The following is a 24810-nucleotide window of genomic DNA, read 5'->3' on the forward strand; positions in this document are numbered from 1 at the left end:
TGCAAGGGACAGAGGGATCTCTGCTACCTACAAGGAAATGTGAGGCAATCCTGATGGTGGGAAGTTAGCTCTGGCTGGTTAGAAAGGCGAGGGTCAGGGTTCAAGTCCATGAACCCCTTGTTTTTAGGTGGGGGGTGTGGAGGTGGAAGTAAGGCATTGTGAGCCCCCTTCATGACAACAGTCATGCCCAGCGAAACCTGGCATAGGGTCCTCCCAGCCCCAGTCAGCCATGCCCTCCGTAGCCTGCCAGAGGCATTGGGAAGATGACCCTGAGAAGCCAGGGGGTCAGGGGGCTCCAATAGCCTTGTATCCGGGAGGCTGCACCGGGGAGGCTGGTTGCACAGTGCAACCTGGGTTGTGGGAGATCCTGTCACATCTGGGATGCAGGAGCAACCCTTGGACACAGGGATGTCCTGTGATTTTTGCCTGACAGCCCAGGCCATCTCCTTGGTCTTGTCACAGCAGTTTTTTTGTGCCCAACTATTCAAACACTCTGTTGGACCAGGAGTGCCTCATGGCACTAGCTTTTGGCAATGTTTCATTTAATTTGCTTTTTGTAGCAGCAGGGCCCCTGTGTGGACTCTGGGCTGCACCATAAATGATGCAGCTGCCATGGATGGAGTGCTGGGGCCCCAGGACCTCACCTGGCTCACCTGAAGACCCCACCTTCCCAAGTCTCATCATGTTTTCGCCTTAATAGGAAATCAAGAAACTTCCTATTAGGTGGAGAAAATGAAAGCACAGAATTTGAGAGTGGGAAAGGGGCCAGAGCTGGGCTTCTTGCTGGCAAAGCACCCGGACGGTGGTGTTCGTGGAGGCTTCCAGTCCATGGGAAGGGCCTGGGTGACCCGGATGCTAATGTTGTGCAACGAGGACCCCTTCCACAGGGAGGTCTGACCACTCACTCCTGGGGATGTCACCTGGGTGGACAGCACTCCACCCTGTGGACAGCAAGACAAACCCTAAGGAGAGCAGGCGCAAGGATCCAGAGCTGAGGGCCAAGCCACTCAGGGGGCAAAGCAGCACAGCCTGGGCTCCCAGCCCTGTCGATGGCTTCACTGCCACCTGGAGTCAACTGCAGAGTCACAGTCAGGTTGATGGCCTCCTCAGTTCAGTCCTCAGGCATGGGCTGCCCTGCTGGGTGCAGTCCGTCCAGCAGCTCTGACAGTGGTGCTAACTGTGGGCTGTGGGCACCAGGAGAGCCAGCCTTTGAGAAGTGGAAGCCTTCACCGGCCAGCTGCTGAGTTGCATTTGGGGTGGGGGAGGCAGGGGGTTGGCAGCCAACCTCCAGCTGTCCCCTTAGTGAGGCACAAAGATGGAGGAAGAGCGTGATGCTTCTCCAAGAAGCAAGTCAGAGTCTAGGGTGAATGCCCGGGGATGGCAGCTCCACTCTGCACCCTCAGCACAGTCCTTCCACCTCCCTTCAGCTCTGCTTCGGTCCTGGCCCCTACTCAGAGCCGGAAGGAATCCAAGTGAAATGTTGGCTGGATCACAGCAGGTGGGGAGGGAGTTGGGGACACTGGGAAGGCTGAGCGTGGCTCTTCCTCCTGATGGCCGTCCCTGCCGGGTCTTGCTCTCCATTTCCGATTTTCCCTCCAAAGGAAGAACAACCCTGGAGGGTTGATCGGAACCTAGACCCTCAGCCCCATCTCCATCCCTCCACCCAGCAGCTTCCAGCTGGCCCTGCACATCCCTGCTCTTCAGGCCTGAGGCTGTGCTCCCTGCAGGACCTGGGGCTCATGCATACACCCCCAAACTGGGATGCCAGGTGTGGGTGAGTCCTGGAATGGGTGGACCTTGTCAGAAAGGACGCAAGGGTGGCCTCTGCAGGAGGGATCCTTCCTCAGTGGACACTGGTTCATCCTCATTCTCTGCAAACAAGGGATGAGATGCCTGTCTGAATCCTCATGGTGGCCTATGTACTGGGGTCCCCTTCCTGCTTGGCCACCAATCCAGGTGAGCCCACAAGGAGATGAGATGGTGATGCGAGGTGGGTAGCTCTCTGAGGTCACCGCTAGCACCATCCTGCCTTGGAGGGCAGGGGATGGGGCAGGGGAGCTATGGGGCTGGAGAGCACAGGCACAGGGTGGCCAGGGTCCTCACTGTAGTGGGGACCGTCTCTTTGCCTCGAGACCCTGAATCTTCTCCTCGGAGGCCTTGTCAGGAAGCAGCACCTCCACAGTGTAGCTGACCTTCTTGGCGTGCATCAGGCTGTAGGTGTTGTCAAAGCGCAGGACGTCTGCAAGGACAGAGAAGTAAGTGGGCCCTGCACATCCGCACGCCCAGCGCCCTTGGGAATGGGGTGCCCAGAACTGCGGGTGGGGCTGGAGAGTCAGCACTGCCCAGCCCCCTGCCCACGGCTCACGACTGTCTCCTTGGATGATGCTTGTGATAAACAAAGGACTAATAACCACCAACATGGATCAGCTGCTTCTATGGGCACTTACATCAGCACCCACAGCTCCCTGAAACCTCAAAGCAGCTGCCCGGAAGGTATTCTCATCCCCATTTTATGGATGAGGAAACAGGCCTAGAGAGGTTGAAATGATCTGACAGCGAAAGGGAGGAGAGGGGCTGGGATGCTCTGGCCCAGAGGGGAGCCCTGCTTTCCCCAGAGGAGAGTGCTGAGCTCCATCAGCCACCTTCTCATCATGCCTTTTGTACATGTCCTTCCACACCAAGGTCCAGCATGAACTCTGGGACATGACAAGTCATCCAGGTTTCTCTGTCTCCACCCTTCTAATTCTTCCTTTTCCACGAGGTGAACTAGGTGTGTGTGCACTCCACCATTAGCCAGACTCAGTCTCCTTCCCCAGAGTAAATCAACCTTGGGTTTCCCTTCTCCTCGCTGGATCTGGCCTGGGATGGAGGACAAACACCTGGAAGAGTCAACTCTTCAGGTTTCCCGGAGTGGGGCAGTCCACGCACGTGGGCAGGCTGGGACCCCTGATGCTACGCCCATGGCTGTTTTCCAGCTGTCTCTTAGCCTGTTAAGTTGGGTGCAAGGGCCTCCCAGGAGCTGAGTCCACAGGCGCAGGCTGTGAACCCTGCTCTCCACAATGTGGCTCTGTCCTTGTCCCAATACCTGGGGGCCACTCATCAGAACCAACACCCAAAGCCAACGCCCCTGGGATCTAGGATCTTGCAGAGACCCCTACACCCTCCCTGAGAGCTGGAAATAGGGGCAAACAGAGAGGCCAGACTGACAAGAGACAGCCAATCATTTCTCTGTCATGAGGAGGAAAACGACTCCAGTGAACACTATAGCTCTTACAGACGCCGGCCTGGAGGCAGGTGAGGCTCCCGTCCTCGGGCACCTGCTGGGCGTTGTAGCGCTGGCTGGGCAGCACCTCCGTCATCTCCCCTGCCCGCTGCCGCGCCCCCATCTTGGTCTTCAGGAAAATCCCGAAGCCGATGTCCGCCCCATCTGATGCAAACTGCCACCTGCAGGGGACAGGGTCCCACTGACGACCACCTGCCTGGGCTCCGGACCCCTCCCAACTGTGCCCAGCTGTGGAGTGGCTGCCGTCCCTACCGGAGCACACAGCCCGGGAACAGGATCTCGTTCTCCACCTGCAGCGAGGAGCCGCGGCCCACGGTCACCGTGTGCTCGTACTGCAGCCTCAGCTGGTTGTGCCGGTAGTAGCTCCTGGGCACCTCGCCCCCATAGTTGATCTGCGGGTGAGGCTGGGTGAGCGGGCACCAGACTACGGCCATCTCCCCTCTCTCCCCATCTTCTGGGCAGCCGCACCTTGGTCAGGCACTTGGGGTTGCCATCTGGGTCAGTCATGGTCCCCCCAAACTCCACGGGCAGCTGGTCAGGGCTGATAAACTTAGGTAGTTCTTGCTTCCAGTCACCTGTGGGGGCAAAAGTGGGCTCCACAGAGGGGTGGGGAGGCGCGATGGAGGTCAGTGAGGCCAAGCTCAGGGAGGGGATCTGATGTGTCCTTGGCTTGCTCCTCTGGGCACCCACTCCTGAGAACACCCAGGAGATTTATGTGGCCACCCAGGTGGTGGTCTAGGGCCTGAAGCCTCAAATGACTGTGCAAAGGCCGAGAGGGGTCAGGCCAAGGTCAGTGCCTGGGTAAAAAGGACGAGCCAGGGAGAAATGGGGCCTTTAGCACTGACCTCTGCTTCCAGGCAGATTCAGAGATGGGCACATCCTGGAGGACAAGAACTTACCTCCTAGAATCACTATCTTCCTTCGAGTGTCCTCACTCATGAATGACTTGACCAAGTTGAAGGCCACAGGGAACAGCTTGGGGGCTGAAACACATGAAACTCCCTTGAGAAGGTGGACCAGAGGGGACTTGGACGTATAGGGTCACAGCCAAGGGCATGGGGTGGACAGAGGTTGGACAGACCTAGATTCTGCCATTTCCTACTGTGAGACCTTCAGCTAGTCCCTCACCCTCTCTCAGTCTTAGGGCTTTTAACTATAAAATAGAGGTTAAATTAAACACTCTCAATAAATGGTTGCCTTCCTGTCCCATTGTAAGGCATCAGCAATGTTGATTCCCCAGTGGTGCCTCCTTTCCACGCTCAAGGTTTGCCCAGGTTGCCTTGGTATCCTCTTGGGTGCAAGTAGGTGGAGCATCTGTGTCCCACCTGAATCACTCAAGCTTCCTGGTTGCTTTCTGTGGGCCAGGCTCTTGCTACATTTTCCCCACAGACTGTCTCATTTACCCTCACAGCTATCTTATAGGGAAGCTGCCACTGCATTCCCATTTTACAGAATAGGAAAACTGAGTCTCAGTGAGGTTCAATGGATTTGCTCAGTGGATTTGATTAGAAGTCAGATCATCTGACCCCAGAGCACATGCAGTGACCCCCTCACTATACAGCTGTCGCAGGGACCATTCCTGCTCCAAGTATGGCCCATGGACTATCTGCTACCAGTCCACACCCAGATAGGTAAAGAAAATAACACTAAACATTTAGAAACATGATGTATTTGACATTGCTGCAATGTATCAGAGCATGATTTTGTATATTCCAGAAGTATCAGTCTGTGAGGGACTGAACTAAACAAACAAACAAAAACCTATTCTTCACAAAGGATGGTTTGAGAATACCCAATTTTGGTGGCTTACCCACTGGCTCCCTCCCCCGATTCCTTACCCTTCCCTCCCCAGACGGTCATCCTCATCGTGGGCTCACCTCGAACAACAATTAAATTCTTCAGCGTCTCAGGATAATTTGCTTCCAGCATGGCAAAAAACTGTGAGGTCAAGACAAGTCTGGTCAAGGCCATCTTCCAACACCCCGACCCCTGGATTTCTGTGGCCTCTGATGCCGCTGAGACAAGAGTCCCCCACCCTCCACCATCCCATCCCATCTTCCCCACGAGCATATGCTTCATCCTCAGTGATGTTCTTGCTTCTCCTTCTCCTAGGAAGGTGGACCCCAGGCGAGCTTCACTGGTTGCTCTGGGGGGCCCCTAGGAGGTGACCCGTCCTCCATGGACCAGAAGCTGGTATGGTCAGCGGCTCCCTATTGACCTCGAGCCAGCTGCCTACCTTACCTGCTGGTAGACCTCCACAGCTGGCTTCCACAGGTGTTTCAGGCTCAGCCCCTCCAAATCAAACACCATCAGCACCATCTCAATCTTCCTGCCCAGCTGCACAGGACAGAACAGGTATATGGGTCAGACAGGAGATCCTGGCCACAGAGACGCAGGCATCCCTCCCTCCTACCTTCCTGCCACCTCCACCCCCAGCTGCCCTTTCCAAACAGACAGCCCATCTGAGGGGGTGCCACACATAAGCCCTGGCACGGTGGCCCTTATCACGCTGTTTGCTCAGCACTGTTGCCTGGAATCAGTTAACTGTGGAATTAAAGACATCATTTGTAGTTCGTTGGGCATCTTTATGTACAATAGTTTACTGTGTCAGACAGTGTTGCAGTCCCACGGCTGTGTCCAAGCCAGAGCTGTGCCGTGGGCAGGCTGTGTGGCCTCAGGTGGGTTTTTAACCCCTCTGAGCCTTACTTTCTTCCTCTGTAAAATAGGGGATAATTCCAGGCAATGATAGAATTGCTATGAGGATTCAATGAGCCCAGTGTCTGGTACATGGCCAGTGCCTGGTAAATCTTAGCAGTTATTATTATCAGTGTCGTCATCACCATAACTATCGGCTCTAACTGGGAACATCTATGAAGTAGAAGGCACTGTTTTGACCCTATAAAATCAGCCCTCTTGCTTGAGAGACAAACACGTATTCAAACCAGGCACTCAATAAAGTGCTACGTAACTCTCTTACACCTGCCACAAATCTCTGTGGAGGGCCTGTTTTGAGTCCAGCTCTGGGCCAGACACTGGGGACGCAGGCCCTGTGGAGTCAGCTGTTAGCCAGACTCTCCCACAGTGACACCTTAGGCTCATTTAGACACTTAGAGTCACAAAACCAACCAGGTCACACTTGGCATTAGAGTCACTCTGAAGGGTACAGGCCCAGAGACACAGAGACAGGGGCTGGGAGATCTGCAAAGGTGGGTGTGGTCCTTCTTGGCTTAGAAGCCCCTGGCCCCACAGGGCTCGAATTTTTTTTTTTGTAGCGATGCCATAGTGGCTCCTAAGGACCCACAAGGGATGAGCCCATTTTTAAGGGTCACTGCTCTCAGATGCCCAAAGCAATGGCTCCCCCATCAGGTGTTTATACTTCTGCAATTTACAATCAAGGGACATCTTTTCCATAAGCAAATCTGGCCATCCACTGTTCCCAGGGATCCATTCACCACACCCAAGTCAGCATCTCACCAGGGTCAGAGGGGAAAGGGCTTTGGCATCCCTTGGCGCACGCCAGCAGGGAGTGTCATGAATGTGTCAGACGCTCATGGATGGGTGACTGCAGGAGAAGCCACATCCTACCAGAGCCCCGAGTGCTGAAGGCTGGGGAGAAGTGGGGGTGGGTGCCTCCCTCCCTGGTCGTGACCCTTTAGAGAGACTGGGTTACCATGCATCCCCTGCCCTGTACCTTCTGACTCTGCAGGTCACACTGCTGCAAAAGCATCTCACAGACCCTGATGCGCTTCCGGATCAGCTCCTGCTTGGTGGCTGAAAGGAGGAGGCCCTTGGGGTCGAGGGTCCCGATGATGTCAAACCACACGGGGCAGCCTTCGTAGTCATAGCCGCACAGGCCACCTGAGTCATACAGCTGGATCACCTGGACACGGGGGCAGGTCCTGGCTCAAAGCAGCCCACCAGGCCATGTCCCTGCTCCATCAGGTGGCTGGACATGGTGGGTGAGTTGGGGGGGCTCCAGTGGCCTGGGGGACGCTGCATGGGGCTCACCTCCGAGGGCTGCCACGAGAGGATGTTGTCCAGGTCCTGCTGCTTGCGAAACTCCATGTGCTGCAGAGACATGGCAGGACCTGAGGACTGCCTGCCCCAAAGGCCCTGTGGGCACTTGGGGACCATAGGCCAGGCCCCTCTGCCCACCGCCACCAAGATCCTGCCAGAGCATCCCCAGGTTCCACCGACACAGAACAGGGGATGCGGACACCAGGGGCAGGACTGTGGGGCACCCGGGACTGCCACAGAAAGAGATCCAAGGAGAAAGGAAGAAGAAACACGAAAACAGGTCAGCGCAAGAGTGTCCAGCCTTTGTCACTAATCCCTGGGGGCACACGTGTCGGAGGCAGGATACTGGTGAGCGCAAGGTCTCACCTTCCGGACCATGTCCTCTGATTTCTGTAGGTCAAAGTTCCGAGCTGCAAGAAGAAGCCAAGGTAAAAGGAGGCTTGAGGCAGGATTCAGGATGTGCCATTCTCATGAGGAAGTTGGGGGGGAACCTAGACTCTTCCTCACACCCTAAGAATACATCAAAGATCTGGTAATTTTTCTTAAAAAGCAAGGATCTTTAATCCTCTAGAAGATTTTGAAAAGCTCTTGATTTCAGTTTCCGGGACTTTTAAAATTGTTCAATGAAGACGCTGATCTAGCCTGTAATATTTAAGACCTCCTCCCCGCCACCCAGGGAGCAGAGATGCCCATGGTGTTAGGAGTGGTGAAGAGCATGGGCTTTGGAGTCAAATAAACTTGGACTTGAGCTCTAGTTTTGCCCTTTTACTTGCTGTGCAACCTTGAGCAAGTCACTTACCTTCTCTGAGCCTTAGTTTATCTTTTAGATGGGAATAATATTTTTTAAGAGTTATTCAAAAGATGACGTGAGATAAAGTATATAAATTGTTTGGCACATTACCTGGCTCACAGTAAGTTCTCAAGAAACAACAGCCATTGTGATGATTTATTTTGAAGAAATAAATACACTTTAGTTGAAAACGTGATACTCTATTTTAGAAATGCCATCACCGTTATTCCCTGAGATCACTGGTTCACTGAGAAATTCAGCCAGTGATGGGCCTTTGATAATATCCAGGGTTAGAGATTTTCAGATGGAAGGGGCCTGAGATTTTTGTCCAGCTTTCCTCTGCCCCAATCATAAACCACCTCCAGAAAAAAAAACCACCCAGATCACCAGCTCTGCCTTGATTATCTCCCGTGACAAAGGTACTTTGGTAGGCAGCTTATTCCATTCCTCAGCAGCTTTGACTAAGCAGAAATCTGCCCCACAGTGATTCCAGCTGCATTGGCAGAGGTCAAACAAATATATGTAACCACTTGTCAACATGGCCACTCTGCAAATATTTAGAGACAAGCCATCACCTGCCCAGCCTTTTCTCTGGGGTATATATTTACTAAAACCATCTTCTGTATGAGTGCTGTCCAATAGACTTTTCTGTGTCGATGGAAATATCCTATATCTGAGTTGCTCAAGTGTATATAACTGTTGGGCTCTTGAAACAGGGCTAGGGTGACTGAGGACCTGAAGCTTTAAATTAATTTAATTCTAATTTTAATAGTTACATTTGGCTAGTGGCTAATGCAGTTCTAAATACTTCAGAGATGTTAAGATTTTTTGCTGTACAGATCTTGTCTGTTTTAACTTAATTACTGGATACTTTATGGGTTTTGTTACTATTTTGAGTGGCATTTGATTTTTTCATTATATTTTATAGTTGGATACAGTTGCATGGAGAAATGCTATTAATTTTTGTGTCTGCCACATATTGCTGAATTTTTTCTTTAGTTCTAGAGTTTTTCTATTTCTAATTTTTCTGCGAATATGTTAACTCTTCCCTTCTGGTCTTTTACCACTGAATACTTTTTTCTTCCCTTATAACATTGGCGAAGGTCTCCAGTTCTATGCTGAAACAATAACGTTGATTGATGTCATCCTTTCCTTGACCTAGATCTTTAAAACATGCATCTACAATTTCTCCTTAACATAACATTTATTGTAAGATTTTTGCTACGTGACCCCAACCGCGCCAAGGACATTCTCTTCTATTCCTAGTTTGGTAAGACTTTCATCTTGTTTTGTCCTATAAATAAAATTTGAACCTTTTCAAATGCTCCTTCTGCATTGAGATGGTCACATAATTTCTCATTTTAGACTCTACTAATGTGTTTGATAACACTGGTAGGTTTCCTGATGTTGAACTTTTATTTCATACCCAAGATTAAACTCTCCTTGATACTACTGTATAATTTTAATACCCTCTTGGATTATGTTATGCAATATTTTATTTGGAGCTATTTGCACCTATATTAATAAGCGAAACTAAGCTAGAATTTTCTTTTCTTGTATTGTCCTGGTCTAGCTTTGGAATCAAACGTACCCAGGCTTCATAAGGTAAATTTCACGCTCTCATATATCTTAAAATAACTTGCTTTGTTTTGTTTTGTTTTGTTTTGTTTGTTTAAGAGGTCTGTTAGACCTCCTAGTGGAGGTGCTGAATAGGCAGTAGTGGGACATCGAGAGCCGTGAGCACATGGCACAGGGGGAGCCCGGACATAGAATACAAAGCTTGGAATATGTAATATGGGAAAATAACTCAATTTGGATAAGTCGGAATTAGCTGGTTTTAAAACTCTGGAGGAATTCATCTGCAAAGCCATTGGAGTCGGTGTAGAGGTGAGCAGATGTTTTCATTATCATTTAAATGTCTTTAATGTTTATTGACCTATTGAGGCTTGCTTTTTCTTCTTGCTGGAATGTATCCATTTTACTTAGATTTTCAAATTTGTTAGTGCATAGTTGTACCTGATATTCTTTTATTGGCTTTTGAAAAATCTCTATGGTGTCTATAGGAGATTTTCCTACTGAGAACTGGGATGTGGTTTCTTGTCCTATAGACAGTGGCTTGGACACTGCTGATGGGTCCTCAAAGCTTTTTCAGTAGCCCCTACTATGTGGCAGGCTGGCAACCTGGGCAGGCTCAGTCCCTGCCCTCGTGAAGCTGGCATCCAAGCAGGAGAGATGGACACAGACGTGGGGTGGAGATAAAGGAAAACAAAGGAAATCGACTTCAGAGGGAAGGTCAGGAAAGGCCCCTCTGCATCTGGCCTGAGTGGGGAGCCTCCCCTTTACCTGTGTCTTGCGTTTGTGCGGCAGGGATTGGCTGCAGGGCTGAAGTTGAAGTGGACTGGACCATGTCAGCAGGTCCGTGACAGCGTGAAGTGGGAGGCATCATGATACCTGGCACCTTCTCCCAGTCTTGGGTCCCTTCCCTTTCCCGTGACCCAGCAGCCTACAGTGTCTGTGATTTCACTCCTTTCTCAAAGACCCACCAGGCACCTGAAAAGCTGGTTTTTAAACCCAAAAAGACTCCAAAGGAGGAGAGAGGTCTGATGCCATATCAAGGGGCTTTAAGAAATCTGCTCTCCCAACTCCTTCTGTAGCCCAGGTCGGGGAAAATGACATGAAAATGACTTCTTAAAAATGGACTAGAAACTGCCACAGCCAAGAGAGCCTAAGGAGCCATGACAACTAAATGGAAACGTGGTCTCTACATGGAAAAACTAAGGAAATCTAAATAAAACATGGATTTCAGTTACTAATCACAGAACAATAACGGTTCATTAATTGTAACAAAAGTACCATAAGAAAGCAAAATATTAATGTGCAGTGTTTATGGGAAATCTCTGTACTATCTTCACAATAATTTCCTATAAAACTTTTTAGAACGGTTCTAAAAAATAATGTTTGTAAAAAACAATAATTTAAAAAAAAAAACAACTAAACAGAACAGAACAGAAGAGAGGGCTTCCTCCATGCAGGCGCTGTGCACACCCATGACCTCATCTCTGACAGCATCTTTAAGGTAGGGAGCAGCATTACACCCATTACACGAAAGAGGGAAGTGAGGCTGAGAGACAATGAACAACTTGCATGGCACCCTCCTAGCAATCACTGTTTTGTCTGCTTCCCAGGCTGGCATTATCACCACACCATGAATGCACTTTCCAGCCTGGCTTCTGAATTCCTTCCTGGCTCGAGTTCAAAATACATTCCATGGGGTGTGCTGAGTTGAAATGAGTTTTTCCCTAAGCCCTGGGGTAGTTTCCGTTATTCTACATTGCTGCGGCGATTCCTAGAAGAAATTCTTTCTCTGCTTTTAATTACATTCACTTCATGAAGCATTTGCTGGGCACCTGCTTGGTGCCAGGTTCCCTAAGGGGATGACACAGCCCTGTCTTCAAGGAACTGGAAACAGACCCAAAGGCAAATCCTGAAGACCATGTTCAAGGATACCTACTCAAGCCTGACCAGGCCTGTCAGCCTGAGAACTTCCCGGTGTTAACTCTAACCCCACTTGACCCTGGGCCCACCGTCTCATTTAACTCACAACCACCCTTGGGGAGGCGGCCTCATGTCCACTTTATGGATGAAGAAACTGATGCCCATGGTTTTCTTGTGCCATGCTGATTCGGAGGGAAGCTCAGATTCCAGCCCAAAGGGGGCTGATTCCAGAGCCTGTGTTCTTAACCACTCTGCAGCACTGTCCCCCAAAGTCTCCCATCCCCTTTCCTGAAACCCTCCCTCCCTCCCTCCCACCGTCTCTGCCTCCACCAATCCCAGCTGGCCTCACCTCGGAGCCAGCGCAGGAGGAAGTAGTCATCAGCTTTGGGCAGGGTGGGCAGCAGGTCCTGAAGTTTGTCCCGGAACTGAGGGGGGAATATAACAGTCAGAGGGGCTCCCATGACCCCTAGATACCCAGCCTTGTCCCAGACCCTTTCCACCCTCAGTCTACCAGTCAGTCCTCCCCACATACCCTGCAGGATAGGGGCTGCAGACTTAGCAGCAAATGCCTGGACCATTTTGCCAACTGGGAATGGGGCAGCCCTCAGCCCCTACCATAGCAGGAAGAGTTCGGTCCTTCTCAAACTCTGGGGGTTCTCTGCCCCCCAAGACCCTCATTCCATAGGTCTGAGGTAGGACCATGCCATTCTGATTTTTACAAAGATCCCTGGTGAATCTGATGCAGGCCAACAAGCCATATGGAGAAGGCAGCAGCTGGAATGTGGCCACAGGTGGTGACAATCAGGCTTAGGACAGGGCTAGAAGGAAATGCTCTTAGGCATGGTTTCTAGACCGCCGGGATCAAGGGTAATTGCTCCCCATTTCTTCCAACTTTTCTTTTTCCTTAATTTTTGAAATAACAAGCATTCATTTCTTCTAAATAATGGAAAGAATGGGAACAAACTCTTTTACATTGTTGAAAGCTCTTTGGTCCATGAGCATCTCCACCATAATTCATCCCAAAGGCCAGGTGTCCAGTTCCACCACGAGCCTAGTGTCTGGGGCCATCTCCAGTGGAGGGGGTTCACCAGGGGACAACCCCTGCTCTTCCACCTGAGGACCTCTCCTTCATCTGAGGATGCTCTGTTCCTGGAACCGTCTCCTTTACCTTGGGATTCACCCAGGGAACTTATCGTTCACCTGGGGTCCCTACACCTTCACCTGGGGTCCCTACTCCTCCCAAAGTAGGAGCCTCAAAAGAAGTCATTCTCCATGAGTCTGAAACTGCCCTTTTGCTCATGGTGCCTGCCAGGGCTGTGACACTTCTCCCACCCTCACTTCACACCAACCCTGAAGCCAGTTTCCAGTCCCTGGCCACCTGAAAACCGAATTAATGCTGGGTCATCTAAGACCTTCCCCATGGTCATGACATTTTCAGGTGAGGCAGGGCTGTCTTGAAATCAACAACCCTACCTCTGTTTTCCTTTAATGAAAACATTAACCACAGGGAGAAGGCTGGGCCCCTGGTGAGTCAGAAAGCCGCAAGGAGAAACCAAACAAACAAATGATGCAATCTGGGCAGGAGACCTGGGAATCTGCTCAGGGCTGCCCAAAGCCGATGACAGTACCACCCTCCCCATAACCAGTGATCATAGGCCCAGGCTGGCTGGCCAGGAGCCGGCAGAGGTGGAAAGCTGGACTTGGCCCCAGAGTCGCCGAGTATTGGGTACATGTCTGCCTCAGCACGTGCCGGTGGGAGCCAGCGGGCTGGACAGAAGCGCTCTCCAGGGTCCCCCCCTCCCATCTATCCCAAACCTCCCGGCCTCCAAGCTCCTCACCGTGGCCAGCGCCTCCTGCTGCTGGAGGCTCAGGTCCCCAACTCGGCCGCTCATGGTGCCCGAGCGCTCAGGAGCCACAGGACGCGAGTGTCCAGAACGAGTCAGTCCTCCCGCCGCCTGGCCTCGCCGCCCGCCGCAGCTGCCTGGTTTTGCCCAGCGGGTCGGATGTTTGTCCCGCCCCCACGACTGGAGAGCGCCAGTCCTGCCCCGCCCCGTCCCGCCCGCTTCTCGCTTTCTCTCGGGGGCTTTTCCCACAGTGGTCAAGACTCACCCTGCCCGGCGCAGGGAGGTGACCTGCCCCCAGAGGGATCCCAGAGCACAGATTCCAGTCGAGGGCAGCAGGTAATCCCTCCTCCCCGCCCCCTCACCTCTGGCCTCATCCCAGGGACTCCTACAGGTTCCGCCAGGCAGGCAAGGGGGGTGGGGGGCATAAAGGACACGTGGGCAAGATTCAGGGAATACACCCGAGATCCCTTCCGAGCAAGCTTTTAATAAACCTGGCTCAACCCTCTAGGTGGTCTCCAAGCCTTTCTGCCCAAGGGGCCCCCAACCTCCCTCCTCTGACCTTGAACGCAGACTGGATCCTGTGAGTGCTCAGTAACCAATAAGAGAGCCCTTATGTGCAAAATGGTTCCAGTCTACGAGATGGTCCGGTGGATTAGATACAAAGAGGTGCCATGAGTTCACCTGGAACCGCACACCTGGCACCACACACCTGGCAAGTTTCATAATTATTACTATTGAGGCTGTCACCAGAGCTGTGAGCTGCAAGGGCAGAAATCCAAGGATGGCCCCAGTGGTGAGCTCCTGGGCAGGACCCGCAGCCCAAAGGCTGGGAGTAGGAGGTGGCGTGGACAGATGGAATCCCTGGCCGGGTGCTGGAGGGGTTGAGAGGCCAAAGGTGATGGGTGTCCAGGATGGCATCCCAGAGCCAGGCAGAGGTCCCTGGGGAAGGTGAGAAAACCCAAGCTGGCTGGGCAGGAATTTTCGAGAAAGAGGAGCAGGTGGGAGGTGAAGGTGAAGAGGGCAGAACTTTACCTTCTACTCTCCCTTGGGATCAAACAAAATTCTACACCTCTGCTGACCACTCTGGTGGCCATGAGCCACCTATGGCTGAGCACTGGGAACTTGTCACTAGTATGAATGGAGAGGAAATATAAGTGTACAGTACACAGCAAATTTTGAAGACAGTACCAAAAAAAGTTTCATTAATTTTTTATATTGATTACTTGTTGAAAGAATATTTTTGGATATATTGGGTTAACAAGATATGTTGTTAAAATTAATTTCAACTGTTTGTTTTACTTTTTGATAATTTTTTAAATTAATAAATTTTATTTTTAGGGTAGTTTTAGATTCACAGCAAAATTGAGCGGAAGTTATAGAGAGCTCTCATATTATCTCCTGTCCCCATAGATGCAGCCTACAGACATCCCCCACCGAAGTGGTACATTTGTTACAATCAGTAAACCCGCATTAACATGTTGTTGTCACCCAAAGTCCATAGTTTACATTAGGTTTACTCTTGGTGTTGTACAGGCTATGAGCCTGAACAAATATATAATGACATAAATTCACCACTGAATATTTTCACTAAACTAAAGATCTTCTGTGCTCCACCTATTTTTTTGTTCACTTTAAAAAAAATATGGCTACCAGGAAATTTAAAATTACATGTGTGTCTCACATTTGTGGCTTGCATTGTATTTCATTTGAATGGTACTGTCCTAGAAGGATTTTAAATCTTAAGGGGAAAGAAAGAAAGAAATTACAAAAGGCTAAAAGAAAGTAAAAGTGATGCTACCACATCTCTGGGAGGGCATAGTCTGCACTTAAAAGCAGTGACAGAAATCATGAAGGGCAATCAGTTGATTTGATTATACATAAATACAAAAATCTGTTTAACAAGAAACAGAATTAAGCAGTTAGTCAGTATTGGCTGATGTGAATTTGGGGAAAAAGACAATGTACAAAAATTGATATCCTTCAAGAAGGCACGCAAACTGATAAGAAAAATAGTAAGACACAAAGAAATGGGCAAAGGAGTCAAAGCACCAATTATCAGAAGAGAAAACACACAGGGACAGTAGCAGGTGGATAAATGCTCAACCTCAGGGTTATCAAAGGAATATGTGTACAAGCAACAAGACACTTTTTCAACAAAACAAAACACACACACACACAGACACAAAACCTTTTTTTAAAAAATGAGAATAAAGTTAGTTAGAAGTCGATGAAATGGAGACATTCATACATTGTTGGCAGGACTGCAGACTGATTCAGCTTTTTTGGAAAACTACTTGGCACTACACATTAGGATTCTTCGATAGCTTACCACTTTGCCCAATAACAGTTCTAACTAACAGAAGATATTTTCAGCTTAAAGTTGTTTGTGGTTAATAAGAAAACTGGAAATAATTTTTCAGGAAACCACGGTGCTTAATGTGGTAGATGAGGAGTTTACGATGACATGGGGAAAAAAATGCCATGAAACGAGTTAGAGGAGACAGGACTGTATTACATATGCCAAGTGCTTCCAGAATGTAAACCCAAATCCACTCAATAAAAGAAAGGCCAGACAGCAATAGAAATTTGTCCCCAACTTTTCTCAGTCCCTGAGGAATGGAAAAACTCTTATTTTTTAAATGCCACAAGTAACAATTCACATTTCAAGAAAAGTCTTTATTTAACCAGCACTTACCAGTGTTTTCTACAGGGCCAGGCCCTGCTCTAAGGGCTTCGTAAATATTAGCTCAGTGCTGTCAGTGGGTAGGTAATGGGAGCCACATGGGTCACTTTAACTTCTCTGGCAGCCACATGAAATTTTTTAATTTTAATAATATATTTTATTTAACATAATAGACCCAAAACATCATTTCAACATATGATCAGTATTGTTATATTAGTGGCTTGAGAGACCCCCCCAAACTGAAAAGCCCACCAAAATTTGTGGGCAAGCCCTGCCTTAAACGTGTAGGTCCTTGCCTGCCAACTGAGACAGAATTCTCAATAATGGGAAAGAGGCAAAGTGGAAAAAAAAGAAAGAAAGAAAGAAAGAAAGCTGCTTTATTGCTCAGAGAGAGAAAAAAGAAAACACTCTCGTGGGGAGCCATCAGCCAGGTAGCCGGTTAGACAGCTCCAGCCCCTGATCCAGCCTCAGGGTCTTCCACTGGAAGGCTCTACCATCGTGATCTTCACTCGGGTGGTGCCAAGCATCTTCTACACTTGTTTCTTTCCTCCCGTGGAGCTCAGCCTTTAAACAAAAACTTCACCGGGGAAGAGAATAAAGCAAGAGATACTGGGGTACATCCTTGGAATTAATGCAGCAGTTCTGGAACTTAAATCATCCTGCTGTATGACTGTGTCCTTGGAATTAAGGGGTCAGCTGCGGTGCTGCAGAAAAAATATGTTACAGCTCAGTTGTGACAGCAACCTGCATCCAGGCAAAAGACCAAACAGCACTAGGACAATTGGAGAACTCAGCTTTATTACGCCAACAGGCTCAAAACAGTTCCAAAACAGTTAACACTCTAAGCTCTGGCCCCTGTCTGTAGGTTTACACCGGCTTTTATAGGCTACCAGTTTACACTTTGCAACATCATATGCAAATGAGGTATAACGAAAGTTGACTAATTAGGAACAAGTTTTGTAGAAATGGACCAATCAGGGGGAAGAGAAATAACCAATCAGGAGTGAGGGAAATAACCAACCAGGAGTGAGCTCCATGCAAATGAAGTACTACAAATGGACCAATCAGAAGTTAGGGAAATGAACCAATCAGGAGTGAGCTCAGGGAACCAATAGAATTTTAGGGGTAAGTAAGCCGTTTCAGAGGCAAAAAGTGAGATAGAGCCTCTGGGCCAGGGAACCAGATGGTGCTGGCAGGAGAGTAGTGGCCTTGCCTGGGGGTCCTGCAGGTCTTTTTATGGGGCTTCCCGCCTCAGCGGGATAAGAGAAACAGCCTGGTCGTTTTGCTTTGTTCTGTTTTGTGCTTTTTTTTTTTTTTAAACAGCCTGGCACTTTCTTTCCCTTGTTAATCAGCCAGGGTCAGTAAGCCTGTCTAATTACCTCTCTTAATTACTAATTGAGATAAATTAATGATCTCATCTGTAAGTAATAGTGAGCTATCTTGCATTTTTTTGGTACCAAGTTTTTGAAATCCAGTGTACACTTAAGTGTAGCACATTTTAACTCCAACCAGCCACATTTCAGATGCTTGATCAGCCACATGTGCTGTTATGGGTTGAACTGTGTCCTCCCAAAATTCATATGTTGATGTCTTAATCACCTATGAATGTGGTCTTACGTGGAAACTGGGTCATTGCAGATGTAATTAGTTAAGATGAGATTTGTATGGAGTAGGGTGTGCCCCTATTCCAATATGACCAGTGTCCCTAATAAAAGGGGAAATTTGGATCCAGACCGGCACAGGGGAGAACGCATGTGAAGATGAAGGCAGAGATCAGGGTGATGCTTCTATAAGACACAGAACGCCAAACATGGCCAGTCAACCGTCAGAAGCTAGGGGAGAAGCATGGACCAGATTCTTCCTCATGGTCCTCGGAAGGAACAAACCCAGCCAACACCTTCATCTTGGACTTCTAGCCTCCAGCTATGTGAGAGAATACATCTTGCTGTTTAAGCCACTCAGTGTGGGAACTTTGTTAAAGCAACCCTAGCAAATTAATACAAGTGATCAGCGGTTGCCATTTTGGACAGTCCAGTGTTAGCTCATTTAATCCTCTGGACACGTTCTGAGGTCAGCTCTATTATTATCCTCACTTATGGACAAAATCTAAAGCCAAGGAGGCTCTCAAGTTCTCACAGCCAGTGAGCAGCAAAGCCAGGATTGGAACCCAGGCAGCTGGTGCTGGGCTGGTTGCTAACCCTTCTGCCTGCCGAGCTCCATGGTTCCAGGTCACTCTTTAAGTTTCTGTCTTTCCCGCACAGGGCAGATGTCCTCCGCTGACCCTGTACCACACCACCGCCTCCTCAAACTTCAGCTGATGCTGGGCATGGAGGACTTTTGCTCTACCCATCTGGGCACCAGACAGATGACTCCCTCTTCCGTGATGGGCCCAACTCCTCCCACTTTACAAAACATGACTCATTCCCTAGGTCCCTCCGACCTGTGGGCTGAGAATGATGGTGCTGTCATGGTATGTAACCCTAATCCCACACCTCCCCACCCACTCACGGCAGTGCCTCTCTGTCTCACCTTCCAGGTGCTCCTCAAACTCCTGGCATCTCTCAGTGGCTGCAGGTGTCCTGCTTGTAGTCTGAATTCACACTTGTAACCTGTCAACTGAAGGAAATCCCATAATCTGAACAGCACCTCCATTGTTGGGGTGGGATCAGGCTTTGCAGGAGCCCCTGCCCACTCTGCCCTCACATCTTGGCTCAGTCAGCCCCATCCCACAGATGGCCGAGCAGATGCCAATGGATGTCTCTCCAAAAACATAGGACTTGCCTTGGGTTGCCCTAGGTGCAGGGGTTGGGAGAGAGAATCTGCCAGACACACATGCCCACGGCAGGGTGGCTGCATGCTTGGGCCTGCCTGGGAAATGGAGATTAGGTTCTAGGGCAGCCAGGGGAGGGCTTTCTTAGCTCCCCTACCAACTCAGGGCGACTGCAGGGAAAGGCAGGGCCTTGTGTGACCACATCACCCCATCCTCTGCTCCCCAGGAAAGGAGATGGCCACAAGGGCCTGCACGAGAGAGCAGTGAGCAAGGGGAGCCTGACCACCTACCCAAAGATCTGGGACCAGGGAAAGAGGTGGGTTAGGGGTCTGGGGTCATGTTTGGATTCCTATCTTTCTTCCTTTACAAAAGCCAGGAGGTTCTTGGCCTTCCCAAACCACAGATGACCAAGAGGGGAGTGTATGGAGCTATCTCTCTCCCCTTGCTGCTCTCTCCTACCACAGGGCCTTTGCACATGCCACCCCCAACTTGAACACTCTTCTCTTCCTTCCTCTTCCTGTACTGCCTAGTTAGTGCCTTCTCACATCCTCTGATCCCCCAGTTAAATGCTCAAACAGACCCCTACTCCTCTTTTGCAGAGTATTGTTCTCATTAGACATGGCTTTTTTATTTTAATCCTTTTTTAAAATTTCTTTGGGGGGGTAGGTAATTAAGTTTATTTATTTATTTTCAGTGGAGGTACTGGGGATTGAACCCAGGACCTCATGCATACTAAGTACACACTCTACCACTGAGCTATCCCCTCCCTTAGACATGGCTTGTTTTGACTGCCTTAACTGCCTTAACTGCCAGCCCCAGGAAGTCCTGGGCCATATTTGCTGCTCACCATTGTACCCATGTGCCCATTTCACATGTGCCAGACTGAGCTTCAGAGGCTGGTGAGAGCCAGAGCCAGAGTTTGAACTCTTATTTGTCTGCACTCAATGCCTGTATTCTTAACCACCACCTGTCCTAGAAGATGTTCTGGGTGAGGTGATGGCCCAAAGAAGCTCACAGAAGTGAGAGGGAAGAGAGATACTTCAAGACTAGGTCAGGTCATGAAGAAACTTCAGACCTTTCTGGGGGCTTGGAGCTATGCCCTATCAGGGTGGGGAGCCTTTGAAGCTTTTAGAGGAAGAGACCAAGGTGATTACCTCTGCCAGGAAGATAACCTTGGCCAGGTGTGGAGAGTGACCTGGAGACAGCAGATATTCAGAGCTGGGAAACCAGTCAGGATGCTGTTGCATAAATTCATGATGGAGGTGGGAGGGCAGCATGGAGGAGCAAAGTGAGCAGGGGCAGGTCAGAGCCTCACCTCCATCCCAACCAGAGCTGTGTCGCAGACTTGCTTGGAGATTACTGAGGATCTGGATGTTGCTCGGTGCCTGGCCCATGGGAGTCATGTTCTACCTGTAAATTACACATTCATTACACCTGATGGTTTTGAGCACTTCAAATCCCATGACTAGAAAATGCAGAAATCCAGGGAATCCAAAAACTTACTACAATTTTACTTAAGCTTGTTCCTAAACATCCCATCTGAAATTAATTTGTTTATTGATCATTTTGATACTTGTTTTCATACCTTCCTATGATGAAGCCACAGGGTGACAGTCGTATACTTTGACATCCTTGAATTTCAGTATCAGTTTTTTACTATTTTGTTGGAATTTTAATCTGAATAGACCAAAATGAAAAAGGCAACTTTTTATTAGGTATTTTTTGGTGTTACAGCCTGAGTTATTGACCAGTTAACTCTGGATTGGGCCGCATGGATGTGGGAAGGAGGGGCTTCTCAGGTGATTAAAGCCTGAGCTGACGGTTCTCAGGCTGAATTTACTGTTTATATTTAAACATCCTTTGTTACCTCGATCAGACATCGGAAGTTCATGCCTTTTATGCAGGACTTGTTTGTTTACAACTTAAAATGACCTTTCCTTCTTCTTAAATCTCTTTTTGTGCTTTCCTGTTTTTAGGAATCCTTGGTCTGATTTGTTTCTTTAATATCCTGCCTCCTTGGTGGGGCTTTTTGTCCAGATCCTGTTGCTTCCAGAACTTCACAGGCTGCAGAGATACAGGAGGAGCTGGAGACCCCTCCGGCCCAAGCCTCTGCAGGAACCCGGGACACCAGGCCAGGCCCCTCTGCCTGCAACCACTGGGGGCCTCCCAGAGTATCCCTGGGCTCCACCAGAGCTGTGGATGGGGACAGGAGAGAGATGGAAGGAAATATGGGTCCAACATGGATGAGGCAGGAGAGACTCAGAGAGGAAAGGGTAAGGCCCGCACTCTGCAGCCGCCTCTCCCTGAATCCTTCCACCTGCTCCCCATGCTCCATTCCCCACAAGCCTCCCTCGAAGCTCTGCAAAGCGGGAGTCAGATTTCACTCCCCAACTTCCAGTCCCCCTTACTCAAAAAGCCAGACTGTCCAGGTGGCCTGCAGGGCCTGGGGGTGGGCCTGGGCCACTCATTCAGCATCATCTCTCCACACCCACCATGGCCTCCAGTGATCCTCATCCCACGGTATTTGCACCCTCATTTAGTCCCCCTCCCACGCCGAGCAGGGCTGACCTGTGTGACTAGGTGACGGGAACCTGACGTACAAGGCTTGGTCATAAAGATGTTACCACCTCCTCCCTGCTCTCTGGGATCACTTGCTCTGGGGAAGCCAGCTGCCATGTTGGAAGGACACTCAAACTGTCCTCTGGGGTGGCCGCTGTGAGGAGGAACTGAGGCCTCCTGCAAACAGCCAGCACTGACTTGCCAGATACATGAGATGTCTTGGGAGCAGATCCTCCAGCCCCAGTCAAGCATCAGATGACTGCCGCTGTGGCTGATGGCTTGTCTGGAACCTAATGAGAGACAATGAGCCAGAACGAGCCCACTAAGCCTCTCCATAATTCCTGACCACAGAAACTGGGAGATAGTGTTTGTGGTTGTTTAATTTGTGACACAAGAGATACCTAATACACTCCTCTTTTGTGTCCTTGACCTTCATCCCACTCTACTATTTATCCTTCCCTCAGGGTGGAGTAGGAGGAAGGAATCGTCAGCACTGGGCTGGATGGAAGGGACATCCTGGATGTTCTCCCAGGACCGAGGACCAAGCAGGGAGAGACCCAGGCAGAGGGTTTCCACAGTGCCCCATGCCATCAGGGGACTGGCTGGACTCCTTCAGGCCTATGGATCTCGCTTGCCCTTAGGAAAGGGGACATCTGAGAAGGGGGAGCCCACCAGTGCTGGGGGAGCGCAGGCCTGGGTCAAGTCATGCCAGCTCCCTTTCCCCTCTGGGAAATGGAATAGTCGTAAGCCCCCCACACAAAGCTTCAGAGAGGATGAAATGTGGCTTAAATGAGATCTGTGACCTGATTCTTCCCTCACATCTGTAGGGGCAGGGAGGGCCTCTCTTCAGGGCCCTGATTTCCATCCTCAGGGAGCCTCCAGGCCAGTTCAGCTGGGAGGGTAAGCAACATGGAGTGCAGGCTCAGAGAGGTTGAGCAATTTGCCCAGTGTCACACAGTCAGCAAGTGGCAGAGTTGGGAGGCAAATCATGTATCTGGTCCAGGGCCCATCATCCAGGCCTGTGTGACAGCTAGCCTGACCCCAGCCTGGAAGAGGATGCTCAACCAGACAATCCTTAGGAGTGTAGCAGGTGCCCAGCCCATCCTAAAGTGTCTGAGGGCTGAGGGCACTCCTGGGTAAATGTCACTGACCGTGGGCGACAGCCAGCCTTCAGTACTGATGAATCTGGCAAGGAGTCAGCAGCCCCGGCGTGGCCTTGCCTGAGTCACTTCCCCTCTCTCTGGGTCTCGGTCTCCCCAGCCTCCAAATGGGGGCTCAAAGGACTAGCTCTGGGCCTCTCATCCTAAGTGAGCTGAGAACCTTTGTCCTCAGGAACATGAGGGAGTGTTTGGCCCTGGGCTAAGCATTGAATTAATCCTGACATGATACTCCTGGCATCCTCATCCCCAGATGAGAGAACTGAGGATAGAACCAGTGATGGGATTTGCTCATCCAAGATCTGAACCCAATTCGTGATCCTAGTTGTCTTACAAGAGGACTCATTCCTGGCACGGGGGGGGGGGGGGGGGGGATTATGCCCTCTTCCAGATGCAGGACCCTTGGAGGGCAGGAACAGAGGCCTCCGTGGCCCACTCATGCCCTCCCTGCTATAGAAGTGTGTGACTCTCCCTGGAACCCACGCCTGCAGTGTTCAACCATGAGGGAAAGGCCCTATGGACCTCATGAAGAGCTCACAGGCTTGAAAGGAAAACATGCCTGTTCCTGCCTCCCCCGGGTCAGAGCTAAGGTCGTGACCTGACTTCGCCCTCTGGGCCAGCCGCCCTCACCTGCACTGCCTGGTATGGTAGCCATGTGGCCAGTCTGAATTGAGATCCGCTGTGAGTATGAGATACATACAGGCAGGATTCCAAAGACTTAGTACAAAGAAACTTCAGTGATCATTTTTATATTGATTATATCTGAAATGATAGTTTTGCTCTATTGGTTTAAAGAAAATATTAAAATTAACTTCACTTATTTCTTTTCACTTTTTTTAATGGGGCTACTGGAAATTTTTAAATGACACACATGGCTTGCACTTGTGGTTCGTGTTATGTCTCTGTCCAATAGCGCTGGTGTAGACGCTGGCCACTATGACCCTGAGAGCTGGGAAGAGACCCAGAGGTTCGGAGCTCAGAGGAACCTCAGGGGACTTGGGGGCTTCATCTCCTGGGGCCGAAGGTGAAATTGGCTAGTATAAGGCTCTCTCCCCCCACTCACCGGGGCCAGCGTCCTCTCCTGCAATGGGCTCAGGTCACTCAGTTCTGTCTACTCACACTGCCCATGGTGACAGAGATGGGGTCCAGCTCGCTGGTCCTGGGTACAGGGCCCACTCTGGCTCCCTCCAGGTCGCCTGTCGTTAGCCCAGCTGGCAGGGCTTCTAGTCCCTACTTTCAGGCAACTGGCAGAGGGGAGGGAGGTCTATTCCTTACTGGGTGTCTAAGGCACTGGCCCCTGGTCTGGCTGCTCTGGATTCAAATCCTCATCTGTAAAATGAGGACAGTGATGCTCGCCCCACTGCATACTGAAAGTGACACCGTCTACTGTCACATACAGAGGCCGCTCTCTACCCTGCCCCTCAGTCCCCCACCATCTGCACCTGTGGTGCCATCAGATGCCTCGCTGAGTCAAGAAGGCCAGACTCACCCCTAGCAGAGGCTGCATGCACAGGACCTGCATACAGTAGGTACTTGTCTGAGACTGCCGTGCAAGGAGTTTGTCCCGGAGGTGATCCCAGGGAACAAAAGTAGGGGAGTAAGGAAGTGAGACAGAGGGGAGGAGGTAGCTGTACAGGGAGGTAATCAAGGAAGGAAGAGCCTGATCCCAGTGTGGATAATGGGAGACAGTGTGGAACACGAGCCTCAGAGTCCCACCCGAGGCCAGAGGGTCTTTAGACACCAGCTCCACGCAGTCTTTGCTTGAGGGCTGCTTCAGGGCTGTCAGATCTGCTGGTCTTGGGGCCTGCTGGGCATCTGGCTCTGGAGGCTGGAGGAAGGGTTGACGGATACAGGAAGGGGGCATGGGCAGGGGACTCAGGCAAGGCATCAGCAGCCTCGACTCTAATCTGGGATAATGGGTTGGGCTTTGTGCCCGATTCTCAGCCAAAGGCTTCCCTGCTCTGCGAGCTCCTGACTGTTCCTCCCTGGAACTTGGAAAAGAGAAGCAGAGGGCTTGAAAACCCAGGCCCCGCCCTGGAGGAGCCTCACAGAACAGCAGATCTCCAGTTCTGGCCCTGGACGAGCAGAGCTGAGATGGGGAGCCCGGAGGCCCTATGCTAGCCTGGGGACTGGGCTGTCAGGAAAGGATGCCTGAAGCAGACAGCAGAGCTTGCTTTGAAAACACTTAGCAGTGTTAGTTACAGTAGAGGGA

General features: G+C 50.3%; 1 protein-coding gene and 1 long non-coding RNA gene across 8 annotated transcripts; one reads left to right on the top strand and one right to left on the bottom strand.

Moving 5' to 3' along the window:
- Positions 1-496: 496 nt before the first annotated feature.
- On the bottom strand, positions 497-13660 carry LOC105066081 (SEC14-like protein 4). Of its 5 annotated transcripts, none has more exons than XM_045513948.2 (12): positions 13424-13657; positions 11935-12010; positions 7667-7710; positions 7292-7351; positions 6975-7163; positions 5525-5620; positions 5122-5221; positions 4183-4266; positions 3752-3858; positions 3536-3675; positions 3275-3444; positions 497-2239 (listed from the first exon to the last, which is right to left on the bottom strand). In XM_045513948.2, the coding sequence occupies exons 1-12, from the start codon at positions 13475-13477 to the stop codon at positions 2100-2102; spliced, it is 1260 nt and encodes a 419-aa protein (XP_045369904.1). In that variant the 5' UTR covers positions 13478-13657; the 3' UTR covers positions 497-2099. The 5 variants fall into 5 exon arrangements, with proteins under 5 accessions (XP_045369904.1, XP_010949631.1, XP_045369905.1 ...); XM_010951329.3 differs by having other exon boundaries at positions 5161-5221; positions 13424-13653; XM_045513949.2 differs by lacking the exon at positions 7667-7710.
- On the top strand, positions 13632-23557 carry LOC123615747 (uncharacterized). 3 transcript variants are annotated; one of them, XR_006723419.2, is made up of 4 exons: positions 13632-13765; positions 18374-18582; positions 19109-19198; positions 20859-23557. It is a non-coding gene; the product is annotated as an uncharacterized LOC123615747 (long non-coding RNA). The 3 variants fall into 3 exon arrangements; XR_012503546.1 differs by having other exon boundaries at positions 20920-23556; XR_006723418.2 differs by lacking the exon at positions 19109-19198 and having other exon boundaries at positions 20920-23555.
- The last annotated feature ends 1253 nt before the right edge of the window (positions 23558-24810 follow it).

The sequence above is a fragment of the Camelus bactrianus genome, chromosome 32 (assembly GCF_048773025.1).
Source record: "Camelus bactrianus isolate YW-2024 breed Bactrian camel chromosome 32, ASM4877302v1, whole genome shotgun sequence".
NCBI classification, from domain to species: Eukaryota; Metazoa; Chordata; class Mammalia; order Artiodactyla; family Camelidae; genus Camelus; species Camelus bactrianus.

Coding starts and splice junctions, on each gene's coding strand:
- LOC105066081 (XM_045513948.2), bottom strand. CDS start 13,477: ATGAGCGGCCGAGTTGGGGACCTGAGCCTCCAGCAGCAGGAGGCGCTG. Junction 7,352..7,666: donor CAGAGGACATGGTCCGGAAG/GTGAGACCTTGC, acceptor ATGTCTCTGCAG/CACATGGAGTTTCGCAAGCA. Junction 3,676..3,751: donor ACCCCAAGTGCCTGACCAAG/GTGCGGCTGCCC, acceptor CCTCACCCGCAG/ATCAACTATGGGGGCGAGGT.